We start from the raw sequence: 24569 nt of genomic DNA on the forward strand, positions 1-24569 counted from the left end.
CCTAGCAAGCGTGAGGCCCTGAGTTCAAGCCCTAGCACCTCAAAAAAAGAGAGAGAGAAACACATTTGATAAGTGATTTACGATATGCTCTCTTCACAACAAAAGTACTGTATTTTATTATTCTCATTGTAAAGAAGAGCAAACTGAAACAAATATGTTGCCCAATGTGGCAAAACTTGAGCAGTGGAGCTAAATACAAACTCAACAGTCAAACTTGAGCTGTTTTCCTTTCTTTTCTTTATGAAATGTACAACACAGTGATTTCACCTACATACATATATTGAAAAGATTAGTACTGTAAGCAAATTAACATCCATCACCTTCCACTGTTAACTTCTTCTCCGTGTGTGTGTGTGGTAAGAGCATCTACTTCACAAATTTTCAATATGCAGCATTAAAACTTCATTAGCTAGGACATACCTCGAGTGGTAGAAGGCCAGTACCAGGGGAGGAGGGATTATACAGATATATATTTGCTGTCTAGACTTATGCACCCTACATAACTGCAAGTTTGTACCTATTGGTCCACATCTCCCCATTTCTGCCCTCTCCCTGCTCCTGTTGACCCCCATTCTACTGCTTCGATGTGTTTCACTTTTTTTTTTGTTAAGACCTCACAGGTAAGATCATGCAGCATATTTCTTTCTGCACCTGGCTTATTTCACTTAGCATAATGTCCTCCAGTTTCATTCATGTCACAAATGGCATAACTCCTTTATTAAGGCCAAATCTCTCTCTCTCTCTCTCTCTCTCTCTCTCTCTCTCTCTCTCTCTCTCTCATTCACACACCACAATTTCTTTATCCATGAATCTACAAGAGAATACATCCAACTATAAACACACATTTGTGAATGTCTTCTTCCTGGTTAGATACTGTACTAGAATTTCATAAGGTGTTAATTGTTGGTGAAGTGTACACAGGACCTCTCTGTACTATCTTCACAACTTCCCATCAATCTAATTACTTCAAAATAAAAAATTAAACTCTAGATGAATCACTGGTGAGAGTTGGTGGAGTGCCCTAGAAGCTGCGAAAGTCATTCTGTTTTCCCTATCGGTCCAAACCTACTTGAAAACACTAGGTTGTTCAGACTGAATGAGATGAGTTTATTGGGGTGCATGGTGCTATAGATTCGATGTTTCTGTCCCCTCAAAATTCATATGCTGAGCCAGGCACTGGTGGCTCACTTCTGTAATCCTAGCTACTTGTGAGACTGAGATGAGGAGGATCACAGTCCAAGGCCAGCCCAGGCAAATAGTTCTCAAGACCCCATCTCCAAAATAACCAGAGCAAAATGGACTGCAGGTATGGTTCAATCGGTAGAGCACCTGCTTTGCAACTGTGAAGACCTGAGATCAAACTCCAGTCCCACAAAAAAAAAAAAAAAGAAAATTCATATGCTGAAACCTAATCCCCAACATCATGGTGTTAGGGTGTGGGGTCTTTAAAACCCAGAGTACTAGCTAGCCCCGTCCACTATGTGAAGACACAGAAGGCACCTTCTATACAGTACAGGTCCTCTCCAGTCACCAAATCTATTAGCACCTTGATCTTGAACTTGCCAGCCTCTAGAACTGAGAAATAAATGTGATTTATAAGTCACTTAGATTTTTTTTTTTTTTTTGTGGTGCTGGGGTTTGAACTTAAGGCCTACACCTTGAGCCACTCCACCAGCCCTTTTTTGTGATGGGTGTTTTTCAAGAGAGTTTCACATGAACTATTTGCCCAGGCTGGCTTTGAACCACAGTCCTCCTGAATAGCTAGGATTACAGGTGTGAGGCACTGGTGCCTGACTAGATTATAGTATTGTTTTTATAGCACCCTGAACAGAGAGCAGAGCTTCCCTTTAGCATGTCCTCATTGGCAGGAAGGTGACCAGCCTAAGTGGGAAATGGATCTGGAGGGCTATCACCATGCCTACTTTTTCTCCTGGATGTCCAACTTCTGGTGGCCTGAAGTTTCCCGGGGCTCTGCCCTGCTTCTCCCTTCAATTCCAGTGCCCCTGTGTATAGAGACCTCCCTGCCAGGTGCACCCCGACACAGTGCCACTCACAGTACAGAGTGCTGGGTCCCTGCTGCTGCTCCTCGGTCCCACTGCCTGCTGTCAGGATGGTTTGGCTCCTGCCTCTCCCCCTCAGCTGGGAGTGTTGGCTCTGACAGTAAAACAAACCTGCTGTCCTTTCCACTCATCATCTTCAGCTATGCTAATTGCCAATGTGTCAGGTCTGACTTTTCTAATTCAGAAGCTCAGTTTCTTGTCCACTGATGGCATCTTCTATAATTTCCAGTGTTAGCAGGGATTTAGGAAGAGGGAAAGGTAGGGGCAATCCCTTGTCTTTGCTGACTCTTCACCAAAACAATTTTTGGGAAGCTCACCAATGGCTCTGTATTGCTAAACCCAACGGGCAGTTTTCAGTTCCCATTATGAAGGACTTGACAGAGCCGATGGTATGCGTTTCCTGAGGCTTCTGCAACCAATTACCACAACGTGATAGCTTAAAACAACAGAAGTGTATTCTCTCACAAGTTGAGTGGCCACAAGTCCAAAGTCAGGATCAATGGGCCAAAAGTGTCAGCCCAGCTTCACTCCTCTGGAGCATAGAGAAGAGTCCCTTCCTTGCTTGTTACAACTTCTAGTAGCTGCTGGCATTTTATCACTCCAACCTCTGCTTCTGCAATCACAGTGTCTGCCTCTCCTCTTAGAAAGATATTCATGATGGTATTTTAGGATCTGCCTAGAACATCTAGGATAATCTTCCTATCTTAGTATCCTAACATCTGCAAGACCTTTCCCACATAAGGTAACATTAATAGGTTCCAGGAATAAGGACCAGATGTCTTTAGTGGGCTGTTCAGCCTCCTATACTGACCATTCTCTTTTCCTCCTCAAAATTCTACCCACTTATGGCTGAACATGGCAGTGTATGACTGTAATTCCAACTACTCAGGAGGCAGAGGTAGGAGGATCACAGGACCAGGCCAGTCCAGACCAAAAAAAAAAAAAAAAGAAAAACAAGAACTAAAAGCCAAACTAGACAAAGTATCAAACTAAAAAGCTGGGCATGGTAGCTCATTTCTGTAATCCCAACTACTTGGAAGGCGGAGTTCAGGATGATTGAGGTTGGAGACCAGCCTGAGCAAACAGCAAATCCCCATCAATAAACTGGGCAATGGTGGCATGTGCCTGTGATCCCAGTTATGTGGGAGGCTATAGGTAGGAGTTTGAGGCCATCCAGAGTAAAAAAAAAAACTAGAGACCCTACCTGAGAAACAACTATTGGGGGTGTGGCTCAGGTGGTAGAGCCCTTTCCTAGCAAGTAGAAGGCTCTGAGTCAATCCCCAGTACCAGAAAAAAAAAAAAAAAAAGCCTCTACTCCCGTGAATTCTCCGCTAGTGTTTTTATACTTGTCAGTTGAGTCTTGGCCTCTCTGTGAGCCTTTCATCTTCTGTCTCAGCCACAAAGCTCCTGGGGGCTATCCTTGGCTTTTCTTATGGAACAAACCCATGGACTTCTGTGGTGTATAAATCCCCCACCTCTATCTTTACTACTGCTGCCTCCCCTGAATATCAGACTCAGTCTGCATAGAGCCCAATGTCTGTCAAAAATATTTATTTGGATGTTCACAATACTTAATAGTTTAACAAAATGAAATTCAGATTCTCCCTCTCCACCACAAGTTGAAGTGTAACTGTGTTCTCAACTGTGGATCAAAAATGCACACAAGAAGAGCTCCTCTGAGTTGATGAAGAGGAACAGGAAGACTCATACTATTCTTCAACAGAGGAAACCTCACATCAGAAAGAAATCACCCTTTTGTTGCCTTCTCCACACCTCTTCCATATACTTTCATGTTTGTGGTGAACAGACCAACTCTCGCTCTCTCAATAAGCATCACAAAAAGATGCACAAAGCTAGTCACAGTGCAAGGTGAAAATACAAGACATAAAGGTCTTGGTATTCAAATATTGGAAAGAACTTCAAGATGGCAGCAGCTGAAAGCAAAGTGTGAGGCCTTTCTAAGTCCAGGCCTGTGAAGCTGAACCTGCTTGGGAATCATATCTTCCAGCCACTAACACCTGCCATGCTGCTTCTCAAGTGTTTCCCCATTCTGTTCTTCCTATTTCTTCTCTTTCATCATTGTCCTAGTGCAGCTTCTTCATTCACTCCATCTCTTTTCTCTGGCTCAAGTGTTTACATCTGGCAGTGAGAAAGAACCATCTAAAACACAAATCTAGTCATGTAACTGTCCAGCTTAAAATGCTCCAGAGGCCTCATGGTCTTAAGGATAAAGGTCAGATAAGTATTATGGTCTCCCATGATGAGCCCAGTGTGATATAATATCACGCCATCTATAGGACTTGCATGGTATGGAAGCTCTGTTCCTTTGCTACTGCACCTCCTTTACCTGGACAACTCCTTTGGGTACATACACATTTGTTTTTACATTATAGCAGTGTCTGGCACACAGTACAGTAGGTATTAGGTAATATTTTTCCAGGAAACCTTCTTAGAATACCAAATTAGGCTGAATGTCTTTTTATGTTTCCATAGCACACTCCACGTGTATCTTGTCTTACCACATTGTAGTGAAAAGTGCCTTATTATGTCTGCCTCCACAACTAGTCTGTACTCTCCTTGAAGTCTACACTGAAGCTCCACATCATCTTTTCATCCTAGTGCCACAGCAATGTGGTATAATACAGTAGGCCTTCCAAAAATGTTCATTTATTAAACTGATCTCCAGCCTACCTCCCAACCATTCCTGGAAGTTCTGGAGGAGTTTCTTGAAGTGCTTTCATCAGAGGAGACACAAACCTTGATGGAAAAAGAAAAAAGAAAGGAGAGAGAGAGAGAGAGAAACACAGAGGAAGGAAGGAAGGAAGGAAGGGAGGGAGGGAGGGAGGGAGGGAGGGAGGGAAGGGAGGGAGGCAAGGAGGGAAGGGAGGGAGGGAGGGAGGGAAGGAAGGGAAGGGAGGGAGGAGGGAAGAAGGGAGGGAGAGAGGAAGAAAGAAAGAAGAAAGAGGGAGGGAGGAAAGAAGGAAGGAAGGAAGGAAGATGTAAGGAACTGCCGAATAAAGGCCATGCCAAGTGTGGAAAAGAAAGATGTATTATGGGTCAGACTGCAGGGCTGTCTCTCTAGGGTTTAGAGCGCAGAAGCTTGGCTGGAATGGGTAGTGGGCTTTATAGGAGGGTCCAAGCTGTGAGGGAGGGAGAGAGTTCCTGGTTTCCGATTATCTGCAATCACCAGATATAACGGGTTGACGTGCCTAGCTAGTTGAGAAACTGGAAGTTCCTGAGATTTTGCAAGCAGGGAAGTTTGGCAAGCGGTTATAAATCAGGGGGTCTGGTTTCCATGTTAGCCTCGGGAACTTCTGCTGGCCCCAAGAATGCCAGGGACCTAACAGAAGACAAGGAAGGAAGAAAGGTAGGAAGAAGGAAGGAAGGAAGGAAGGAAAGAAGGAAGGAAGGAGAAAGAAAGAAAGAAAAGTAAGTCGATGCAAAAAGAAAAAAGAGGGAGAGAGAAACACAAAGGAAGGAAGGAAGGAAGGAAGGAAGGAAGGAGGCAAGGAGAGCAGGAAAGAAGGAAGGGAGGGAGGAGGGAAGGAAGGAAGGGAGGGAGAGAGGAGGGAAGGGAGGGAGAAGGGAAGGAAGGGAGGGAGAGAGGAAGAAGAACGAAAAGAAGAAAGGAAGAAGGAAGGAAGGAAGAAAGAAAGAAGAAAAATAAAAGTAACTGGGCACCTGTGGCTCACACCTCCTAGCTACTCAGGAGGCAGAGATCAGGAGGATTGAGGTTCAAAGCCAGCCCAGGCAAATAGTTTGCAAGATCCTATCTTGAAAAAAATCCATCACACACACACAAAAATCCATTACGAAAAAATCCATCACATACCTTGGAATGGCTCAAGGTATAGGCCCTGGGTTCAAACCCTAGTACGGAAAAAAAAAAAAGTAAAGTAAACTAACAAAAGAGAAAAAAAGAAAAGCAAGCTTCCACCATATGGCTTCCTATAATTTCTCTGTCTTCCCTGGGAACAAAGTCTTCAATCACTAGTGCTGTGTTTCTCCAGGAACACCCCTCAATCTTTCTTCTGGGAGCTTGGCAACACTTGCCCTTAAACTTCTGTCTTCCACACCTTAGTGCACCCTCTGCCAGGATTATTCCAAGAGTCTGGGATTCAGACCTTCTGGTGGACATTCTAGATACCACAGCTGGTTCCTTTCTAGAACTTTGGGGTGGGAACAGGTATTAAAGAGATCACATCAGCATGTAAGAATCTAATTTATGACTTGTGGGCAGGGTGTTTCCAACATTTCCCCACTCTGTTCTAAAAGCCAGGTAAGGGACAGTAGAGTGGCTCAAGTAGAACAGTGCCTGCCTACCACGTGTGAGGCCCTGAATTCACACCTCAGCACTGCCAAAAAATTTTTTTAAAGATAGGCCATCGGCCTTGCTAGGATCACAGGTTCAGTCTTTTCCTGGTTAGTGGGTTTACCTTCTACCACAGAAGGTTAAGCCTTGTGAGGGCAAGGTAGCCTTTCTCCTTGTTCCTGCAAATTTGAGCGTTATAAAGTCTCTCATTTTGAGGGTTGTGGCAGCTTCTGAGATGTAGTTCTTGGGAGTAGGGCGAATACAGAGCCTTTGCTTTTCCTTACAAAACTCCATGCAATTTTGGGGTGCCCTCTCAATACTGGCATTTAGAAAAGCTGACAATGAATTCTGATGTATTCACTCCTTATAAAAAAAACATTATTTTATAAAGTCGAAAAACAAAGTGGTAGCTAGCGTATGCCGATTAGACTTTATTTCATGTAAAGTATATCATGCATGTGGACAAGCACTGCAAAAGATGGGAGAAATGAAAACTTGGTTGTGGTGCGTGTACGGTTAAATTCTCCAGCCATTTCTAGAACACTATCAACTAGCATATTTTAATACCTACGGTGGACAAAGATAACGGGAAAGTCAGATGGAAATGAGTGTGGCTGGAGCACAAATAACACACCCCGACACTACCGGAACCCCGGAGCGGAGCTGCATGATTCTGGGCCGGCTCAGCGCAGCTTGCGTTCTTTAAGGTTCGGAACCCATACGACTGAGCTCTCTTTTTCCAGTCGGCGGTCAAAGCTCGGGCCCGCCTCTCCCGGAAGTTGTTTTAAGCCGTTTCCGGGGCGGTCTGAGGAGGGATAGAAATCCGAATGGGTCGTAGTCGGAGCCGCTCTCCAAGGAGGGGTGAGTCTAGCGTCTACTCACAGCGTTGGGACTCCGTCTCGGGCGCACCACCCGCCTTTTCTTCTTCTTTTCTGTCTTTTTTGAAAATCAAGCACAAGAACAGCGAAGAGGCGGGCGCTTTCCTCCAGAGGAGAGTGAGGGATGAGGAATCTAGATATGGGTCCTACGTTTCAGCTTGTGGTTTCAAGGCAGTGTTTTGGCTTTTTTGTTTTCCTTCTGAATTAGGGTTTCACCGACTCGTTGTCAGCCTCATCCAGTGGCTTTTATTATTCTCGTGGCCGGCGGGTTTAAAAATCAGACCCCAGTTCCTTCACTTAATTTCTGGGTGACCGTGCCCAAAATCAGCGAACCTCCCTGAGTCGAATGCTTGTAGTCATTGGGAGTAATGATACTTGCAAGCTGACGTGAGCATTGATGTCCCACTCCTTAGCATTCAGTGCGCGGTTTCCCTGGCTCACAGATGTCCCGTATGGTTTTGTCTTCTGCCCCAGTCCTGCAAATGATGGAATGCGAAGTAAAGATCCTGGACTGGGCTAGGAACGTGACTCAAGTGGTAGAGCGCCTGCTTAGCTCGCAGAAGGCGCTGAGTTCAAACCTCAGTACCTCCAAACAAACAAACAAAAAATCTCAATTTTAAGCCTGTGGCTTCTCCCTGTAATCCTACTTGTGAAGTTGAAATTGGGAGGATCGCGGTTCGAGGCCAGCCCGGGCAAATACTTCTTGAGAGCCCCCACCCTCCACCCCCCCAATCTCCAAAATAACCACAGCAAGATGGACTGGAGATGTGGCTCAAGCGATACAACCCCTGCTTTGCAAGTGGGAATCCCAGAGTTCAAACCCCAGTCCCACCAAAAACAGACAAAAACTCCTTTTATATTGGCCTACATGTTGGAATAATAGTTTGAATATCCTGGTTCAAAATTACTGTCTCCTTTTTTTTTTTAATCTTTCATTGTGACAACTAGAAGTAGCTCGCATTATAATTCTTTTGGATACCTGAAGTATTTTTTTGCTTTGCAATTTTTGTGTTTGTATTAGAACGCAGGCGGTCTCGGTCCACATCTCGGGAGAGAGAACGCCGGCGCCGAGAAAGGTCCCGTTCTCGGGACAGAGATCGGAGAAGGAGCCGCTCCAGATCCCCGCACCGGAGGCGCTCCAGGTGGGTGCATAAAATAAACCAGAAGATGACCACACAGCTACAAAGAACAAAGAAACCGTCACGGCCCCGAGATTTCTTTTTATTCTCTGTAAGGGAATTTACAGTTTTATGAAATGGAGAAACTTCACCCTACTTTATGCTAAAGCTTAACCGTATCCTTGGCAAAATGGGGTTTATTATACTCCACATGACAGAGTTGAGTAGTAAATGAGGAATAGTGAGTAAAAACCAATTAGTGTGGTGTTTGACAAGAGTAAGAAATAAGTACTTTCTGTTTTTGTTGGTTTTTAACTTTTTGGTGGTAACAGTTTATTCAAGTATGTAATAAAAAATGGGAGATCTCAGGTTGGATGTGGTGGATCTCAGGTTGGATGTAATCCCATCTACTCAGGAGGTGGGGAGATCTTCAAACTTTGGGGGTGGGGTGGGGAGAAATCCTATGAGTACCTGTCTCAACAAATAAGCCTGGTGTGGTGTCGCATGCCTGTGATCCCAGTTAAATGTGAAATGTAGGCTGGCTCAGGCAAAAACTGTGAAACCTTACCTGAAGAATGATCGAACCTAAAAAGGGCTGGGGGTGTGGCTCAAGTGCAACTGACAGCAACTGCCTAACAAGTGCCAGGCCCTGAATTCAAACCCCAGTACCTCCAACAACAAAAAAAAAAATGGGGGGGTGGGAAAGGACAGGAGATCTTAAATGATCTTGGATCTTTAGAGGAAGGCTCTTTCTTAGTAAGTATTAGTTGTTTAGTGGACTTTTTTTTTTCCTCTGTGTGTATGTATAATTGTTAGAAACATTTTTTCCACTTTTAGCATATATTCATTGCACAGGATAAATTCATTGTGACTATTCCGGATGGCCTTATGTTGTGCATTGATTAGATCACTACCGTCATCTTTCCCACACACACCCCCTCCCCACCCTACTTAAAACAATTGCAGGAGGTTTCACCATTCTATTTCATGTGTATACAAAGCCATATTCCCTCACCTTCTTCTATTTGCTGTCCCCCTCCCACAAGTTCTCCCTGCCCCTCCAGGTACTTATTTTACAGTCCTGTCTTTCATTTTTACTTCCAAAGTCAGTGTTCAAAAGAGTTTCTCGATGTATCCCGGCTGTGAATATACTGTACTTGGTTAGTTCAGCCCCTCTACTGCCCTCCCTTACCCTTTCCTTTCTACTACCTATTATTCAACAGTTAGAAACTTTTTAAAGAGATAGATTTTTCTGTCTCATAAAAACTTTCTGTATTTTTTATTTTTTTCTTAACAGTCAGAGACTAGGTACAAAAGCTTCTTCCTCAATCTGCTATGAAGAATGGACTCTGGGTTGACTGGAACTTAGATTTTGTTCAGCCTTCACCTTTCAGAAACTTTTATATATCTGCACTGATTTACAGAGTGACCTTTTGTTTGTTTTTTTGAGACAGAGTCTCAATACCTAGCCTAGTCTGGCCTCCAACTTGCTGTCTTCCTGCCTTAGCTTCCTGAATGCTAGAATTACAGGGGTGCGCCACCATGCCTAGCATGTTTGTGTGTTTCTAACATCTTTACTTACAAATATTAGGTCTCCAAGACGACATAGATCCACATCTCCTTCCCCTTCTCGACTGAAAGAAAGAAGAGATGAGGAAAAGAAAGAAACAAAAGAAACAAAGAGCAAAGAACGTCAAATTACTGGTAAAGTTAGATAAAACCTTTAATTTTTGAACATTTTAAATATTAAGGTTTTTTTTTTGGTAAGACTGAGGTTTGAATTTGAAACTCTGTGCTTGCAAAGCAGGCACTCTAACTCTTGAGCCACACTTCCAATCCAGTTTCGCTCAGGTTAATTTGGAGATGGGAGTTTTGAGAACTCTTTGCTCAGGTTGGTGTTGAACCATGATTCTTCTAATCTCAGCCTCCCACGTAGCTAGAATTACAGGTGTGAGCCACTGGTGCCTGGAAATATTTAACTTTTTATAGTGTTCATTGCCTATGGTTTTGAGATTTTGACTTAATTGTATCTTAGTGAATTGCTGGTTATCTGTGGTTCTCCTAATGTAATCTAGGAAGGGTATTTAAAAACATGAGAAAACTCTATTTTGGAAGTCTCTTCAAAACTAGATACATAGTATCATATTTTATTAAAGGTGATCCTACTTAAAGGCTCCAAGGAGAGCACAGGCTTTCCTTTTTCTCTTTTTTTTTTTTTGTTAGTACTGGGGTTTGAACTTAGGGCTTTGCACTTGCTAGGCAAATGCTTTGCCACTTGAGCTATACCTCCAGCTCAACACAGTCTTTTCTTGCACCCTGTTATATCTGTCCAAATTTAAGATGAATTTTTCTCACTGGATTTCTTTTATATATTCTCTGCTATTGACATGGAATGTCTATTAATCTGTTGCCACTCTTTTTATTTACATGTACATGTACATATACATTTGTGTATGTGTGAGTACATATATAAGTACATAATGATATCAGAGTTAAAAAGTTATTTTTTGCAGAGGAAGACCTAGAGGGCAAAACAGAGGAAGAAATAGAAATGATGAAGTTAATGGGATTTGCCTCTTTTGACTCCACAAAAGTAAGTAAAATATATAGTCAGCTAAATGCCATGATTTTTCCATATACATATTTTTCCATATATATGTGTGTGTGTGTGTGTGTATTTTATTATCACTTATAATTTCTTCCATTGGCACAAGTTTATTTGCTTATAAGGAGTTAACTATATTTGGAGGGCAAGAGAACACAGATGAGGAGCATTGAACTGCCATTATAATTCAAGGAATGCTTGCCAGAGATGCTGCATGAGTTAAATCTTAAAGAACAAGTAGAGGTAATGAGATAAAGAGGAGTAATTTTAAGTCAGGATCCCGTAGTCCAGGCTGACCTCAAACTTGTGATCCTCCTGCCTCAGTCTCTAGAGTGCTAGGATTAAGAAGCAAGGATTTTTACACAAAGGAGTGACATGATTATTTGTATGTTTTAGAAAGATGACTGTGGGAACAGAATGGAGGACAGATGGGAGGTGGGTTACTTTGGAGGAAGGGAGAAAGCTGCTAAGTCATGCAAATGAATGATAAGGAAGACCTGAACAGATTGAAAACCACTCCGGAGCCAGGAGTGTGGGTGTGCGAGTCAGTCATTGATGCCTCTGAGGCATTGAGCTAGGGAACCTGGGTAATAGATTAACATCTGCCGCCAGATGAAGATGACATTGGGCAGCTGCTACATGTCTCACAGTTCAGAAGGGGGATGGAGATGGATTAAAAGTGTATCCTGTCTGGCTTTCATTATAATACCTGAGATAAGAAGAGCAAGGGAAAAGAAGGAGGGATTGTAAAGAGGATGGAGAGGGATAGTAGGGAGGCAGGGGGAAATAAAAAAGAGAGGTGGGAAGATGGGTGAGAAATAGAAGAGGTGTAGAGAGAAGAAATGGAAGGAGAGGAGGGGGAGAATGGAAACTAGGAGAGTATGTGTGGAAAGAAAGAATGTATTTTTTAAATCTCTTTTCTAGAATTTTAAGTCTTTCCCTTTAGTTTTACAAATAGAAATTGAGATTTTTGAGAATTGTCAAAAATCTACTTTCCCTAATCCTGTGTTCATTGACCTGTTGATGCTGTAAGAGTTCCTTTTAACTAATGTGATAGTGTGGGGCATGCATGTTTTAAAATGACAGTGTGCAACTTAAAAGGAATACTGAGACATGACCTTTTTCCCCATTTTTATTAGCATGTATTCATTGGTGGGGGGGGATTTGTGACAAATTCTGAATAGACTTTTTTACATGTAAGAGGCATGCCTTTTTGAACTCAGAAAATTAAGAATGAGCTCTTGTTCTTGCAGTGGTTACATAAATCCTAATTATGGAATTTAATGCTATTTATGTATCAGCTTTTTCTCCCTTGAATATGCTTAAGTCTTTGTTTTTTTCTAAAGAGTGTTTTATAAGTAAAATATTTATATGTTGTTTGAATAAAAATATCTCCAGAGTGAAGCAATTATGATTTTATTGTTTTTTAGAAGAATAGAAAGGGAATTTATAGAATTACTTTCTTGTTTGTTTGGTTTTTTTTGTTGTTGTTGTTGTTTTTTGGTGTTACAATTGCCTGATTTATATTTCATGTTCCTGAGGGTTAGGGTGGAGCAACTTTGTTTTGTTTTGGGTGGTATTGAGGTTTGAACTTGGGGTCTTGAATTTTCTCAGCAGGCACTCTACCCCTTGAGCCACACCTCCAGCCCACAAACCCTTTGCTTTTAATCGGTGCTGAAGATGTTTGCTTATAAAGGAGAAATTAGATGAGAAATGATAGATCCTATAAAAATTATGGAGAGCTATGTAATCAAGAAATGTTGATTGTTTCTGTGGAGTTTTTGGTTCGTTCATTTTTGTCTTTTGCAGTGCTAAAGATGGAACCTAGGGCCCCAATGCATGCTAGGTAATCTCTCTTCCACTGAGCTATATAGTTCAGCCCCATGTCAGTTGTTTCTAATGACCCTACAAGGGTCATGTAGTTCTGTGCACTTGGCTTCATGGCTATCAGTTACAAAGTCTCTTAGCTCATTGATTATTGTGGAACCTGTTGTTTCTTTTTAAAAAATTTTTTGTCAGTGTTGGAGCTTGAACTCAGGGCCTTGCAACTTGCACTTGAGCCACATCCCTAGTCCCCTTTTTGCTGTGCTTTTTCTTTTTTTCTTTGTAGTAGTGTTTTGAACTCAGGGCCTACACCTTGAGCCACTCCACAAGCCCTTTTTTTGTGATGGGTTTTTTTCGAGGTAAGGTGTCACAAACTATTTGCCCAGACTGGTTTCAAACTGTAATCCTGCTATCTCTGTCTCCTGAGTAGCTAGGATTACCATCCTGAGCCACTGGCACCTGGCTGCTTTGGTTATTTGTAAGATACAGTCTAGAGTTTATGTCAAGGTGGCCCAGATTGAGATCCTCCTGTTTATGCTTCCCGTGTGGCTGGGATGACAGCATCAGTGTGTATCACCACTCCCAGCTTTTATAAGTTGAGATGGGGGGGTCTCGAGAAGTTTTAGCTTGGGCTGGCCTCAAACTTCAATCCTTGTAATCTTTGCCCCCCGAATAGCTAGGATTATAGACATGAGTCACCATGCCTGGCCTTTCTTTCTTTCTTTCTTTCTTGTTTTTGAACTTAGGGCCTCATGCTTACTAGGCAAATATTCTATACCTTGAGCCACACCCTTTGCCCTCTTCTCTTTTTTCTTTTTTCCTCCCTTCCTGTGATGGGGATCTAACCCAGGGCCTTTCACCTGCTAGGCAAGTATTCTACTATTGAACTATACACTTAGCCCTATTGTGGGAACTTTGTTTTGTTTTATTTTTGGCAGCTCTGGGGTTTGAACGTAGGACTTCACTAGGATAAGTAGGCAGTAGGCAGATGCTCTGCCACTTGAACCATATCTGTATCTTTTGAATTGGCTCTTGAACAACCAGATATTTGAAGATTGGATGGGGGCAGGGAATGTAATTCAAGTCTGAGGAACAGCGTGGGGACAAATGGTTATGGCTGGATCAAAAGGCTATAAAAAGGATGAGTGAAAAAGAGAGTAGTTACCACATTTAGAAAGGCAAGAGATAACCTAACTTGAGTGTTTGTTAGTCAGTATTCTGATTCCTGATTTAAACATGGAAATGGTAGTCATCTGGGTAAGAAATGGAATTTAGATACATAGAAAACTGTTCTATGATTTGAGAATATTATATGCTAAGGTTAAATTTTGTGTGAATGTGAATTTTTCTGGAGATAATATTCACAACTTTTATCTAGTTTCAAAGGATTCTTTGACCAAAAAAGTTTAGAATTTGCTGCTCTATTTTTTCATGTGCCTTGTACATAATATATACCATGAATGTTTGTTAATTTGAACATTGTATTGATTCCTGCATATGACTATAAAAATATGAGCAGAATTGTAGTTCTTGAGAGTTCATGGGATATTATGAGAATCTGCAAATTCTGTCTCCCTCATTGGGCTGTCTTTTCTTTAAATGGTTCTTACCACTTCTGTGTATCCATGTAATAATGTGTTCTTCCTGTTTTTCTGTTTATTGATTTTCTCCAGGGGAAGAAGGTAGATGGCTCTGTAAATGCCTATGCCATAAACGTGTCTCAGAAGAGGAAATACAGGTATGTATAGCCCTCTTTATTATGCTTGAACTCAAATCAATTTCATGGTTGGAAAAGGATTTTATTATGGGATAATCACGTTTGTTTAGGACATATAGCAGTTCTCCATACCTTGGTATTTTAATGAAGTATTGTATTCCTTGCTTGTATTCCATTTTACATGTAAAGCAAATGGCTATTAGAAAGAAGGTAGTTGTTTTTCTTTTTTTTTTTTTTTTTTTTTTGCGGTACTGGGTTTGAACTCTGGGCCTACACCTTGAGCCACTCCACCAGCCCTTTTCTGTGATTTTTTTTTTTTTTCCCCAAGATAGGTTCTCTTGAACTATTTGCCTGGACTGGTTTCGAACTGTGATTCTCCTGATCTTTGTCTCCAGAGTTGCTAGGCATAAGCCATCAGTGCCAGGCTGTTTTTTTTTTTTTTTTTTTTATCAGTACTAAGTTTGAAATCAGGGCCTCATGCTTTTGCTCTTACTGCTTGAGCCCCTCAGTCAGCCCAGCTTAAGTGTTTTAAGGCTATAAACAACTAAATTCCTCAGTAAAACAGAATTGCAGGCCAGACATGGTGGCATATGCCTATAATTTCAGCACTCTAGGAGCTTAGGTAAGGTCAAGAGTTCAAGGCCAGCCTGGGCTACATATCAAAACCATGTACATAAACAAATAGTGTAACTTCAAGTCTTTAGGTTTTGATTTCACTATAATTAAAGGTTTAAACTAGATCCCTTCTGAACTGTTTACCTAGATGGATTATGTAAAGATTTAAACTATATAAATATATTTGTCTGTTAAGTATAGGTATATTTTCTTTGTATCATAGATTTGGGATAAACCAATCCAGACTTAAAATCTCATTGAATTCTTAGTGATTTAAAAAGACATGTTCAAGCCCGGTGCCAGTGGCCCATGCCTGTAATCCGAGCTATTCAGGAGGCTATTTGAAGCTAGCCCAGGCAAATAGTTCGTGAGAGCCTATCTTGGAAAAACCCATTACGAAAAAAGGCTGGTGGAGGAGTTCAAGTCCCAGTACCGCAAAAAAAAAAAAAAAAAAAGATACGTCCACATGTTAACTTTCTCTCCAATGTGATTTGAGACTTTGAGCTAAGGAGTAATGTGATTTGAGATTCTAAGCTAAGATACTAGAATCATCACAGACAGTGATCCCTAAAATTTCCTTCAAATAAGGACTTAAGGGGAGAACCATTACAATGTGCAATTGAATTTGTTTGATGGGCACCTATTTTGGAATTCCTCTCTATTTCCTTAAAGTGTTCAGTGTTACCTAAAGTAAATATGGATTTTCAGTTCATTTTTTTTAAGCCTGTAAAATCTTCCCAAATAATTTTGAAAGTGTGTTTCCATACCGCAGTTTGGAGTTTAAAGAAGTCTAAAAGGCTTTGGCTTGTTTTAAAAGTAAAATATGAACTGTGGACAGGTATAATTTAGTGATAGAGTGCTTGCCTAGTATCCATGCCCTCTGCCCCTCCAAGAAAAAGAGAAAAAAAGAAAAGTAAGATAATTTCACAGCACTGGGAGTTGAACTTGGGGCCCCGCAATTGCTAGGCAGGTGCTAGTCACACCCCCAGCCCATTTTGCTTTATTTTTTAGTTAGGGTTTGCTTTATGCCTGGACAACCAGGACCACCATCCTATTTGTGTTTTCCCATAGTAGCTGGGATGACAGGCACACACCACGGCACCCAGCCATTGGTTGAGATAAAGTCTTGCAGACTTTTTGCCTGGGCTACTCAAATTGTGATCATCTACTTATCAAGTAGCTAGCCAGGATCACAGGCATGGGCCACAGTGCCTGGCCTAAATAATCTCTTCTTAATATGTATCAAAAAAAAAAAAAAAAAAACTCAAATGGTTTCTAGCCTAGACTTTGCCTCCCCCACCCCATCTCAGAAAGTGTCTTCCTGTGTATCCTAGGCTCCATTTTCCTGCCCTAGCCTCCCAAATACTGGGATTACAGGCATGCATCTGGCAGAGACTTTACCATTTTATTTATTTTTTTTTTCTTTTTTTTCTTTCTTTTTTTTTTTTTTTCTTTTATTATTCATATGTGCATACAAGGCTTGGTTCATTTCTCCCCCCTGCCCCCACCCCCTCCCTTACCACCCACTCCACCCCCTCCCGCTCCCCCCCTCTCAATACCCAGCAGAAACTATTTTGCCCTTATCTCTAATTTTGTTGTAGAGAGAGTATAAGCAATAATAGGAAGGAACAAGGGGTTTTGCTGGTTGAGATAAGGATAGCTATACAGGGCATTGACTCACATTGATTTCCTGTGCGTGGGTGTTACCTTCTAGGTTAATTCTTTTTGATCTAACCTTTTCTCTAGTTCCTGGTCCCCTTTTCCTATTGGCCTCAGTTGCTTTAAGGTATCTGCTTTAGTTTCTCTGCATTAAGGGCAACAAATGCTAGCTAGTTTTTTAGGTGTCTTACCTATCCTCACCCCTCCCTTGTGTGCTCTCGCTTTTATCATGTGCTCATAGTCCAATCCCCTTGTTGTGTTTGCCCTTGATCTAATAAGACTTTACCATTTTAAAGATGGCTCTCTGAAGTATGTTTGTTTGTTTGTTTGTTTTTTAATAAGAGAAGTCTAGATTTAAAAAAAATAATAATAATGAGTTTTCTCTTCTCATAGGCAATACATGAATCGAAAAGGTGGATTCAACAGACCTTTGGATTTTATTGCATGAGAATTGAAATGTGGAAGAATGATTTTTTTCCCCTCATCTTGGTCAGAGAGTGGATTTTGTATTTTGTATTTAATATGAATCAAAAACAGGATCTGAATTCTTCCCAGGATCTGAATTCTTCCTTCTTGTAAAGTAAGAGAATCTTATTTATGACATACACAGTTCACTTACCACTTACCTTTCCTCAAAAGAAGATAGATAAAATTTTACTTTTTTTTTTTTTTTAGGAGATATTATTTGGGGTAATCATCAACCCCATTTTGTTGTCCTTATTCCTATGGAAGCTGTATGTGTTTTCTTCTTGGATGTTTGTTAGGACTTTTTTAAAAAAAAAAAAAAGTAATTTGGATGTGAGTTTCTCCAATAAAGCAATATTCTACCCATTTTATATTTGATAAATACTTTTATTACTAAGAGTGTCTCTAGACATTTTCTTTTTCACATGTAAATTCAGGTACCTTGATTCTTAATAGTTTAAAAATTAACAGTACGAAAAAAATACCTCTAGATTTTTGTATTTTCTGTTTATCCACCCCCCCAATACCATTTGTCATTTTTACACCAGTTATAAAAGCAGTACATGCTTACTATTAAAAAACACCTTGGAAGATATAAAAAGTAAAGCCAAAAATTACCTATAATCTACTCTTAGAAATAATCAATAATAAACATTTTGGTATATAGCTTTCCAAAAAGGTTCCCATGTCTCCCCACAGCCATGAAGTGAAAATGTATATATAGTTTTCTTTTAACCCTTTTTCCTCATGTGCTGTGAACATTGTTTTAATACTCTTAAATATTCTTTAGAAACTTAGAATTTAATAGCTATTTTATAACCAGTCCCTTAGTAGTGAACTTTGGCTCGTCTCCCATGACTTACACACACATACATGCTTTCCTTCCTTCCTCCCTCCCTCTCTCTCTCCCTCCCTTCCTCCCTCCCTCTCTCTCTCCCTCCCTTCCTCCCTCCCTCTCTCTCTCCCTCCCTCCTTTCCTCCTTCCTTCCCTCCCTCCCTCCCTTTGCAGTATTGGGGTTCAAACTCAGGATTTTGTGCTTCCTAGGCAATTCCTTGTATATTTTTTATTTAAGAACTGAGCCTAATCCTCAGGCTCAGTTCTTAGATGTGAATGAGCGATAAATGGATATGTTTTAAGGTTTTTGATTTATATGGCTAAAAGGTAAAAACCAACTCTCACAGTAAAACATTAGCATTCCCATTTTATGTGCATGCATAAATAGCATATGTAATAATTTTTTTGTTTTCTATCTGATGGATAAAGTAATAATATCTGGCTTTATTTTGCTTATTATCCTGAGAGGATATTTTTTAAATGTATTAGCTATATGGTATTTCTATTGTAAAATGCTATTTCCATATCTTGGATCTTGTCTTTTGGCAAACTTCTTTTTTCCCGTTCTTTCTCTAGCAGTACTGAGATTTGAACTCACCACTTCCTGCTTGCTAGGCAGGTACTCTACCACTTGAACCCAAAAGCTCTCTCTTCATTGAAAATAATAACCATTTATTCATTCTTTTTCATAAAATGGGTGGTATTTGAGGATCTGTAGGTAGATTTTAATTTTAATTGTTTTTGAATGGCTACTACAAATACACGGAACACAGTTCAGATATTATGAAGTTTATCTAGTTATGGGTTAATTGTGTGTCTATTCAGAAATATCCCATACATGTCTGTACATGGTGGGGCACAACTGTAATCCCAAAACTTATGAGGCAGAGAGAGGCAGGAGGACCCCAAGCTCATAGCTAGTCTTGGCTACTTAATGAATTTAAGGCCAGCCTGGGCTACAAGAAAGACCCTGTCTCAAAAACCAGATATCCCATGACATCCTCAAACATCTATATATACATCTATATATCTTATTCTTCAAATAGAAGTAAACTATACATACTGCTCTTCACCTAGTCTTTGTTCACTTACTAGTACATCTCAAGTTTATTTCCTGTACATGTAAAATTGCCTTTTTTTAAAGGCAGTAGTCCATTGTAGCATAGAATGTTATCCTCTGTTAATGAACATTCAAATTATTTCTTGTCTTTTGCTATTTTAAATAATTCTGTAACAATTATCATACACACATGATTTTACAAATCTTTTGCTAGATTTTTTAAATCCTTACTACATCTGAAATTTGACCACCTATTCTGATAGAATTTCCAGATAGCTTAGTTCCCTATAAAGAAAATAATATGCTTCAGTATATATGGCACCTTAGTCCACTCAGTCCTTATGAGATAGAGTTGGTACTATTATCTCTAGTTCCCAGAGGAGAAGGCTGAGATTCTTCAGAGCATAAAGGCAGAAACTCTTGATGGTTATACTACCTACCACCTAAGTGTTGAAATATTTGAATGTGCTGTAATCCATTTCACAACTTGAAGTACCCACTGCACAGTGTCACCACTCTAGGCATTTGCGTATTTTGTGTAGACTTTCTGCCAACCAAGCTACATAGTCCCCCATGTCTCCACCACCAAAATACCATGTATTTGTAATTTATCCATGACAAGGACTGTTTTGATCAAATTTGTGCAGACCTAATTGTTTTATTAAGGAAGCCAGATCTTCTAAAATAAAATTCTATATCCCAAGCCAAATTATATGTTTTTGGATTGTCATTTTATCAGTGTCGTATTGGTAGAGATTTGACTTAAGATCCTTAAGGAAGCATACTTTGTAAACAGATCATTTGAGAGAACCTGGCAGATCAGTAAGTTTGTTATCCTAGAGCTAACACTAAAGGTAAAGGAAAACAGGAAGCTTTGAAAATCTAGAGAGAAAACCTCTGATCTAGAAGAAAGAAGTCTTTAGTTTACCATCTAATTCTGGAAGTGTAACAATGGTGGAACATCCTTGTCTTCTTCCTCTAACAAGCTGCTGTCTTACAGAGGATATAAATTGTGCCAAATCTTGTGTTTCCAAGTATCTAAATGTTAGCATACCCTAGTCAAACTCTCCACTCTGCCCTGGTGAGTCATGTGGCTTCACATATCTTCTGCCATGGCTCTCAAATGTATTTTACTGAATTACAGTCTTGTATATGCACCCAAATTATTAGGCACTTCAAATTTAAGATGAACTGAACTTTATTCTCATTTCCCTGCCTACTGTCTTTCTCAGTAAATGGCCATTTCATGTACTTCATTCAGAACAAAATCCCTAGGTCATTCTTGACTCCTCTGTGTCTTTCATGTCCACATCTGATTCATTTGCAAATCGTTTTGATATTTTGAATCAGACTACTTCTCCAACTACCTATACCAATTCAAACCATCTCTCCTGCCTTGACTATTGCAATAACCTTCTAATAGGTTCTGTCTTTCCACTCTTTCCCCTACCTGTTTATTCTCCACCCATGCAGCAGAAATTACCTTATAAAATGTGTATCAGGACACATTTCTCTTGGCTCTAGTGGATTTTTTTTTATATCATTTAGAATAAAATCCATTTTACTGTGGTCTACAATTCTCTACATGATATAGACTCTGGCCTCCCACAGCTGTACCCTCTTGCTCACTTCACTCAACCACGTTGGCCATCCTCTTCTGTGCTCTTTGAGAACAGGCATGTGTCTCCCTCCAGAGTTTTTCTACTTTTCCTTTCTTCTGGAACTTTCCCCCACCTCCTAGATTTGCATGGGTAGCTTCTTTACATTGTTCAGGTCTCTTTCTACTCAGACTAAAGTCATTTTTGATCCACCCTAACAGAAATATCAATCTTCCTTCCCTCTCTATGCCTTTCTGCTGCTTTTTTTTGTTAATGTAAAAAAATTGAGGTAAAATTCGCATACCATACGATTTACTCGTTTGAGGTTTACATTTCAATGTTTTTTAGTATATTCACAAAGTTATGCATCCATTGTCACTATCTAATTCTAGAACATTTTTGTTGTCCCAAAAAAGAAACCCTATACCCAGTAGTAATCATTTCTTGTCCCCTACAACCCCTGCCCATGGAAACTACTACTACCTCTTCTGGATGTTTCATGTAAACAGAACCATGCACTATTCACTTTTCACTTCCCTGGCTTTTATTTTGACCTTTAATTATCCATAATTGTATCCATGTAATAAATGGATACAATTTTCTTGTAAAAGACCTTTTAAAAAATATGTAGTGATCCTTTAATTATTTACTCAACATGGTGATTTGTAGATCTTTCTGTACCATAGTTATAAACTTAAGTCTACCTTTAAAAAAGAAACAACAAAAACTTGCTACATTGTGTTTTGTGTAATTATAGATCAGAGTTTACCCATTGACCTGTTTTAAAATCACAATTTTTGCAAAGGAGAGTTTTAAAAGATTTTAAAACTTAATATCATGATTGTGGATGTCATGATATTGGAGTGTCCAAAATAGTCACAAAGAAAGAAGGAGATTAATATTAAAGCAGAAACTTACAGTTCTGATTTTTTTACACTTAAGAATAAAATCAATTCTTCAAAAACTTAAAAAAACAAAATTCATTTTAATGCCATAGTGGTTAGGAAGTGTCAAACTCAGTTACAAATAGAGGGACTTTAATTCCCACAGTTTTAGAACTTTTTAGACACTTCAGGATTGTGAGTGATAATTATTCTGAGGCACTCACTGAAGCAACATCTCTTGATCAGAATTCCCATAGCATGCAATGAACCTGCTGCTCACTATTGGCATTAACATTCACAGTACTGTTTTATGCCCACCCTGAGGATAAGCCCCTAGAGAAGGAGGAGACTGCATCTTAGCTTTCTGAGATACTCAGTAAGGATTATCTATTAAGTATAATATTTTATGTCTTTGTATTTTTCTATTTTCCACTGTACTTAGGTCTATGTTTTATCTTGATGTATGCTAAAGTGTATAAACTATTTTCATCTCATGTTTATGCTGTTACACATAGCTTTTTATTTAAAATTCTTGTCATAAACCCAAGGTTCAAACATTCTAGAATTCTCATATTTTGGGGGGTGTAAAGTCTGTCTATCAATCAGCTCATGCCTTTGAGGCATTAGGGACTAGGTGTCTTTGAAAGAACAACAAAATAAGCAGCCTAAACATGTGAGTTATGTACTTTGTTTTCTGCTTACTGCTTTACTTCCAGTAGATGGCACCAAATACACTTTGAAGTTCAATATACTAATTCCAATTGGTGTTGATGGCTAATTGACCATTTCTTCCAGGGAAGGAAAATGGTGTGCTCTTTAGTCTTACTCTCTGATGTTTATATAACTTTGTGTCTTTGTTTGAAGTTTAAGCTAGACTGTGTATGCTTAAATTGTCTACTTGCTGGTTTGGACTCAGATTTCAAACACCCCCTCTCCCCAATCTCCTTTTAAAAAATTCTATTTTTCAATCAGGTTGATTCTAGGGGAATGGTCATGAGAATAGAAAGTGAGAAAGAATAAAGGGATATGCCTCCCTTCATAGGGAGGACTGGGGATGTGGCTCAAGTAGTACAGTGGAAGCCTGAGTCCCTAAGTTCAAACACCCATACCAGTAAATAATCAAATAAGTTAAATAATGCTTTCCAAATGGTCACAATGCAACCCAAGAGAAAATGTAAAGAATATACAAGATCCAAAATATTAAGACACTGACACAAAGTATTTCTAGTAATACCAGATTGGGCACGTTAGTAGAATTGCATGCTTTTCATTGACTCTAATTTTACAAATAACATGCAATGGAAATTACTCTGTAAAACTGTTATCTCCCCATTCTCATTTCTAACTTGGTGCCTTCATGAAAAGTTTTACCTTCAGTGTGTGTGTTTAACTAGTGTTTTCATATGAAAAGAACTAGCTTTAGATCCAATTAAACATTAAAACCATATAGTCAGCATGGCTTTCTACATGTTTATGTTACTTATTTTGATCAATTTATTTAATTTTAATGGATTTGTAAACCATTAAAAAAGACCACTTTTTAAATTTCCTATTTACCCTGTTTTTTGGGTTTCTTTTTGTTTTTGTGGTGCTGGGGATTGAGCCCAGGGCCTTGCACATGCTAGGCAAGCCCTGTACTGTTGAGCTACCTCCCCCTAGCCCATTGCTTTCTTTTTACCCAGGATTTGAGTGTCTGTGACTTGTCTGGAAACCTGTTTCTCTGCTATGTCTTTAGTATAACTATTAACCAGATTGGTATTCTGGGCTCTGGGTGAAGCAGATCTAGATTCAGTTCCATGTCTGGCTGAATGGAAAAGGGAAGTTATTTAGCCTCTATGGGCCTGTTTCTTGTGCATAATGTAGGTAAGTTACCTGACAAGAGAGAGCTATTATCATATATTTTCAATAATATATTTTATTTTAAAATGTTGTGCTTTACTCGTTTCAGTTTGGAGGACTTTGAACTTACCAATGGCTTTTGGAGATGTCAGTATATGAACAATGCAGCTTGGCTCCCAAGAGCTTTTATTTCAAAATCTTGATAGCTTGAGGGAAAAATCTTAAACTTTTGGTTCTGTATAGGTAATATTCTATAGACTAAGTAAGCATCCCCCCGGCCCATTACACACAAAAATAACCATTTGCAGCTATTGTGGAAAGGAGGCATTCTTTTTAATATTTTAATTTAGAATTGAAGGGAAAGACCCTAAAGCTGATTACAGTCTAAAGAATCTTGGGGTTCAGCTTTATTCTGCAGTACAAGAAATTTCTGACCTTTCAAAACGCAGTCGTGTGAGAGGGTAATTAATTCTGCCATCACTTGGGGAGGAGGGAAGGAGCGCCTTTGGCGAGCCAGGGCTGTACACTGCAGCCGGATTCCGGCCCAGGATGCAGGGCTCAGGTCGGTGCAGGAGGATGCGCGATGGGGCGCTAGGTCGCCAGGAACCCGGAGCCGTGGAGGCCGTGGACAGCAGACCCAGGGCCCCAGCCCTAACACAGTGGGGCAGGGCGCCCAGAGGACGCGAGCGGCCAGCCTTTCATTCGAGGGGTGCCTGTTAGGTCCCGGAAGTTTTCCCGGGAGATAGGTCTGGCAACAGGTCCGAGGCAAGGCCGGATGGAGCCCAGCTCCGAGGCGGCGGGTGAATCAGCGCCGCCCAGCTGCCAGGCCTGTCCTCCCAGCCTGTGCTGGACCTGGGGAGTAGTAGCCGGGCTGCTGACCACCCGCCGCTCACGGTTCTCTGGGCCTGGAGCAAGGTGACATCATCGCAGCTGGGAGGTTTCTGAAGAATCCACCAATGGGACGCAGATGAAGTGGCTTGCCTTCTACAGCTCTTGGCCAATACTAACAAAGCAAAAGGGGGCCCGGTTGTCGGTATTGAACCAATGGAAAACGGAAGAAGCACGAGGCGGAGTTGCGAATCCTGTCACCAATTGGAGAG

The 24569-nt window shown here is 40.3% G+C and overlaps 1 protein-coding gene across 2 annotated transcripts; it reads left to right on the forward strand.

Moving 5' to 3' along the window:
* The first annotated feature begins 7121 nt into the window (after positions 1 to 7121).
* Snrnp27 (small nuclear ribonucleoprotein U4/U6.U5 subunit 27) lies at positions 7122 to 23077 on the forward strand. 2 transcript variants are annotated; one of them, XR_012439732.1, is made up of 7 exons: positions 7122 to 7233; positions 8272 to 8392; positions 9960 to 10072; positions 10882 to 10961; positions 14471 to 14535; positions 17182 to 17368; positions 17464 to 23077. XR_012439732.1 is itself a non-coding variant. In XM_020152709.2 (6 exons), exons 1-6 carry the CDS (start codon positions 7200 to 7202, stop codon positions 17234 to 17236), a joined length of 468 nt encoding a protein of 155 aa, XP_020008298.1. In that variant the 5' UTR covers positions 7122 to 7199; the 3' UTR covers positions 17237 to 23077. The 2 variants fall into 2 exon arrangements, 1 of the variants encoding a protein (XP_020008298.1); XM_020152709.2 differs by having other exon boundaries at positions 17182 to 23077.
* Positions 23078 to 24569: the final 1492 nt, after the last annotated feature.

This window comes from Castor canadensis, chromosome 12 (genome assembly GCF_047511655.1).
Source record: "Castor canadensis chromosome 12, mCasCan1.hap1v2, whole genome shotgun sequence".
In the NCBI taxonomy this organism is placed as follows: Eukaryota; Metazoa; Chordata; class Mammalia; order Rodentia; family Castoridae; genus Castor; species Castor canadensis.

Coding starts and splice junctions, on each gene's coding strand:
- Snrnp27 (XM_020152709.2), top strand. CDS start 7,200: ATGGGTCGTAGTCGGAGCCGCTCTCCAAGGAGGG. Junction 7,234..8,271: donor GAGCCGCTCTCCAAGGAGGG/GTGAGTCTAGCG, acceptor TGTTTGTATTAG/AACGCAGGCGGTCTCGGTCC. Junction 8,393..9,959: donor CCGCACCGGAGGCGCTCCAG/GTGGGTGCATAA, acceptor TACAAATATTAG/GTCTCCAAGACGACATAGAT.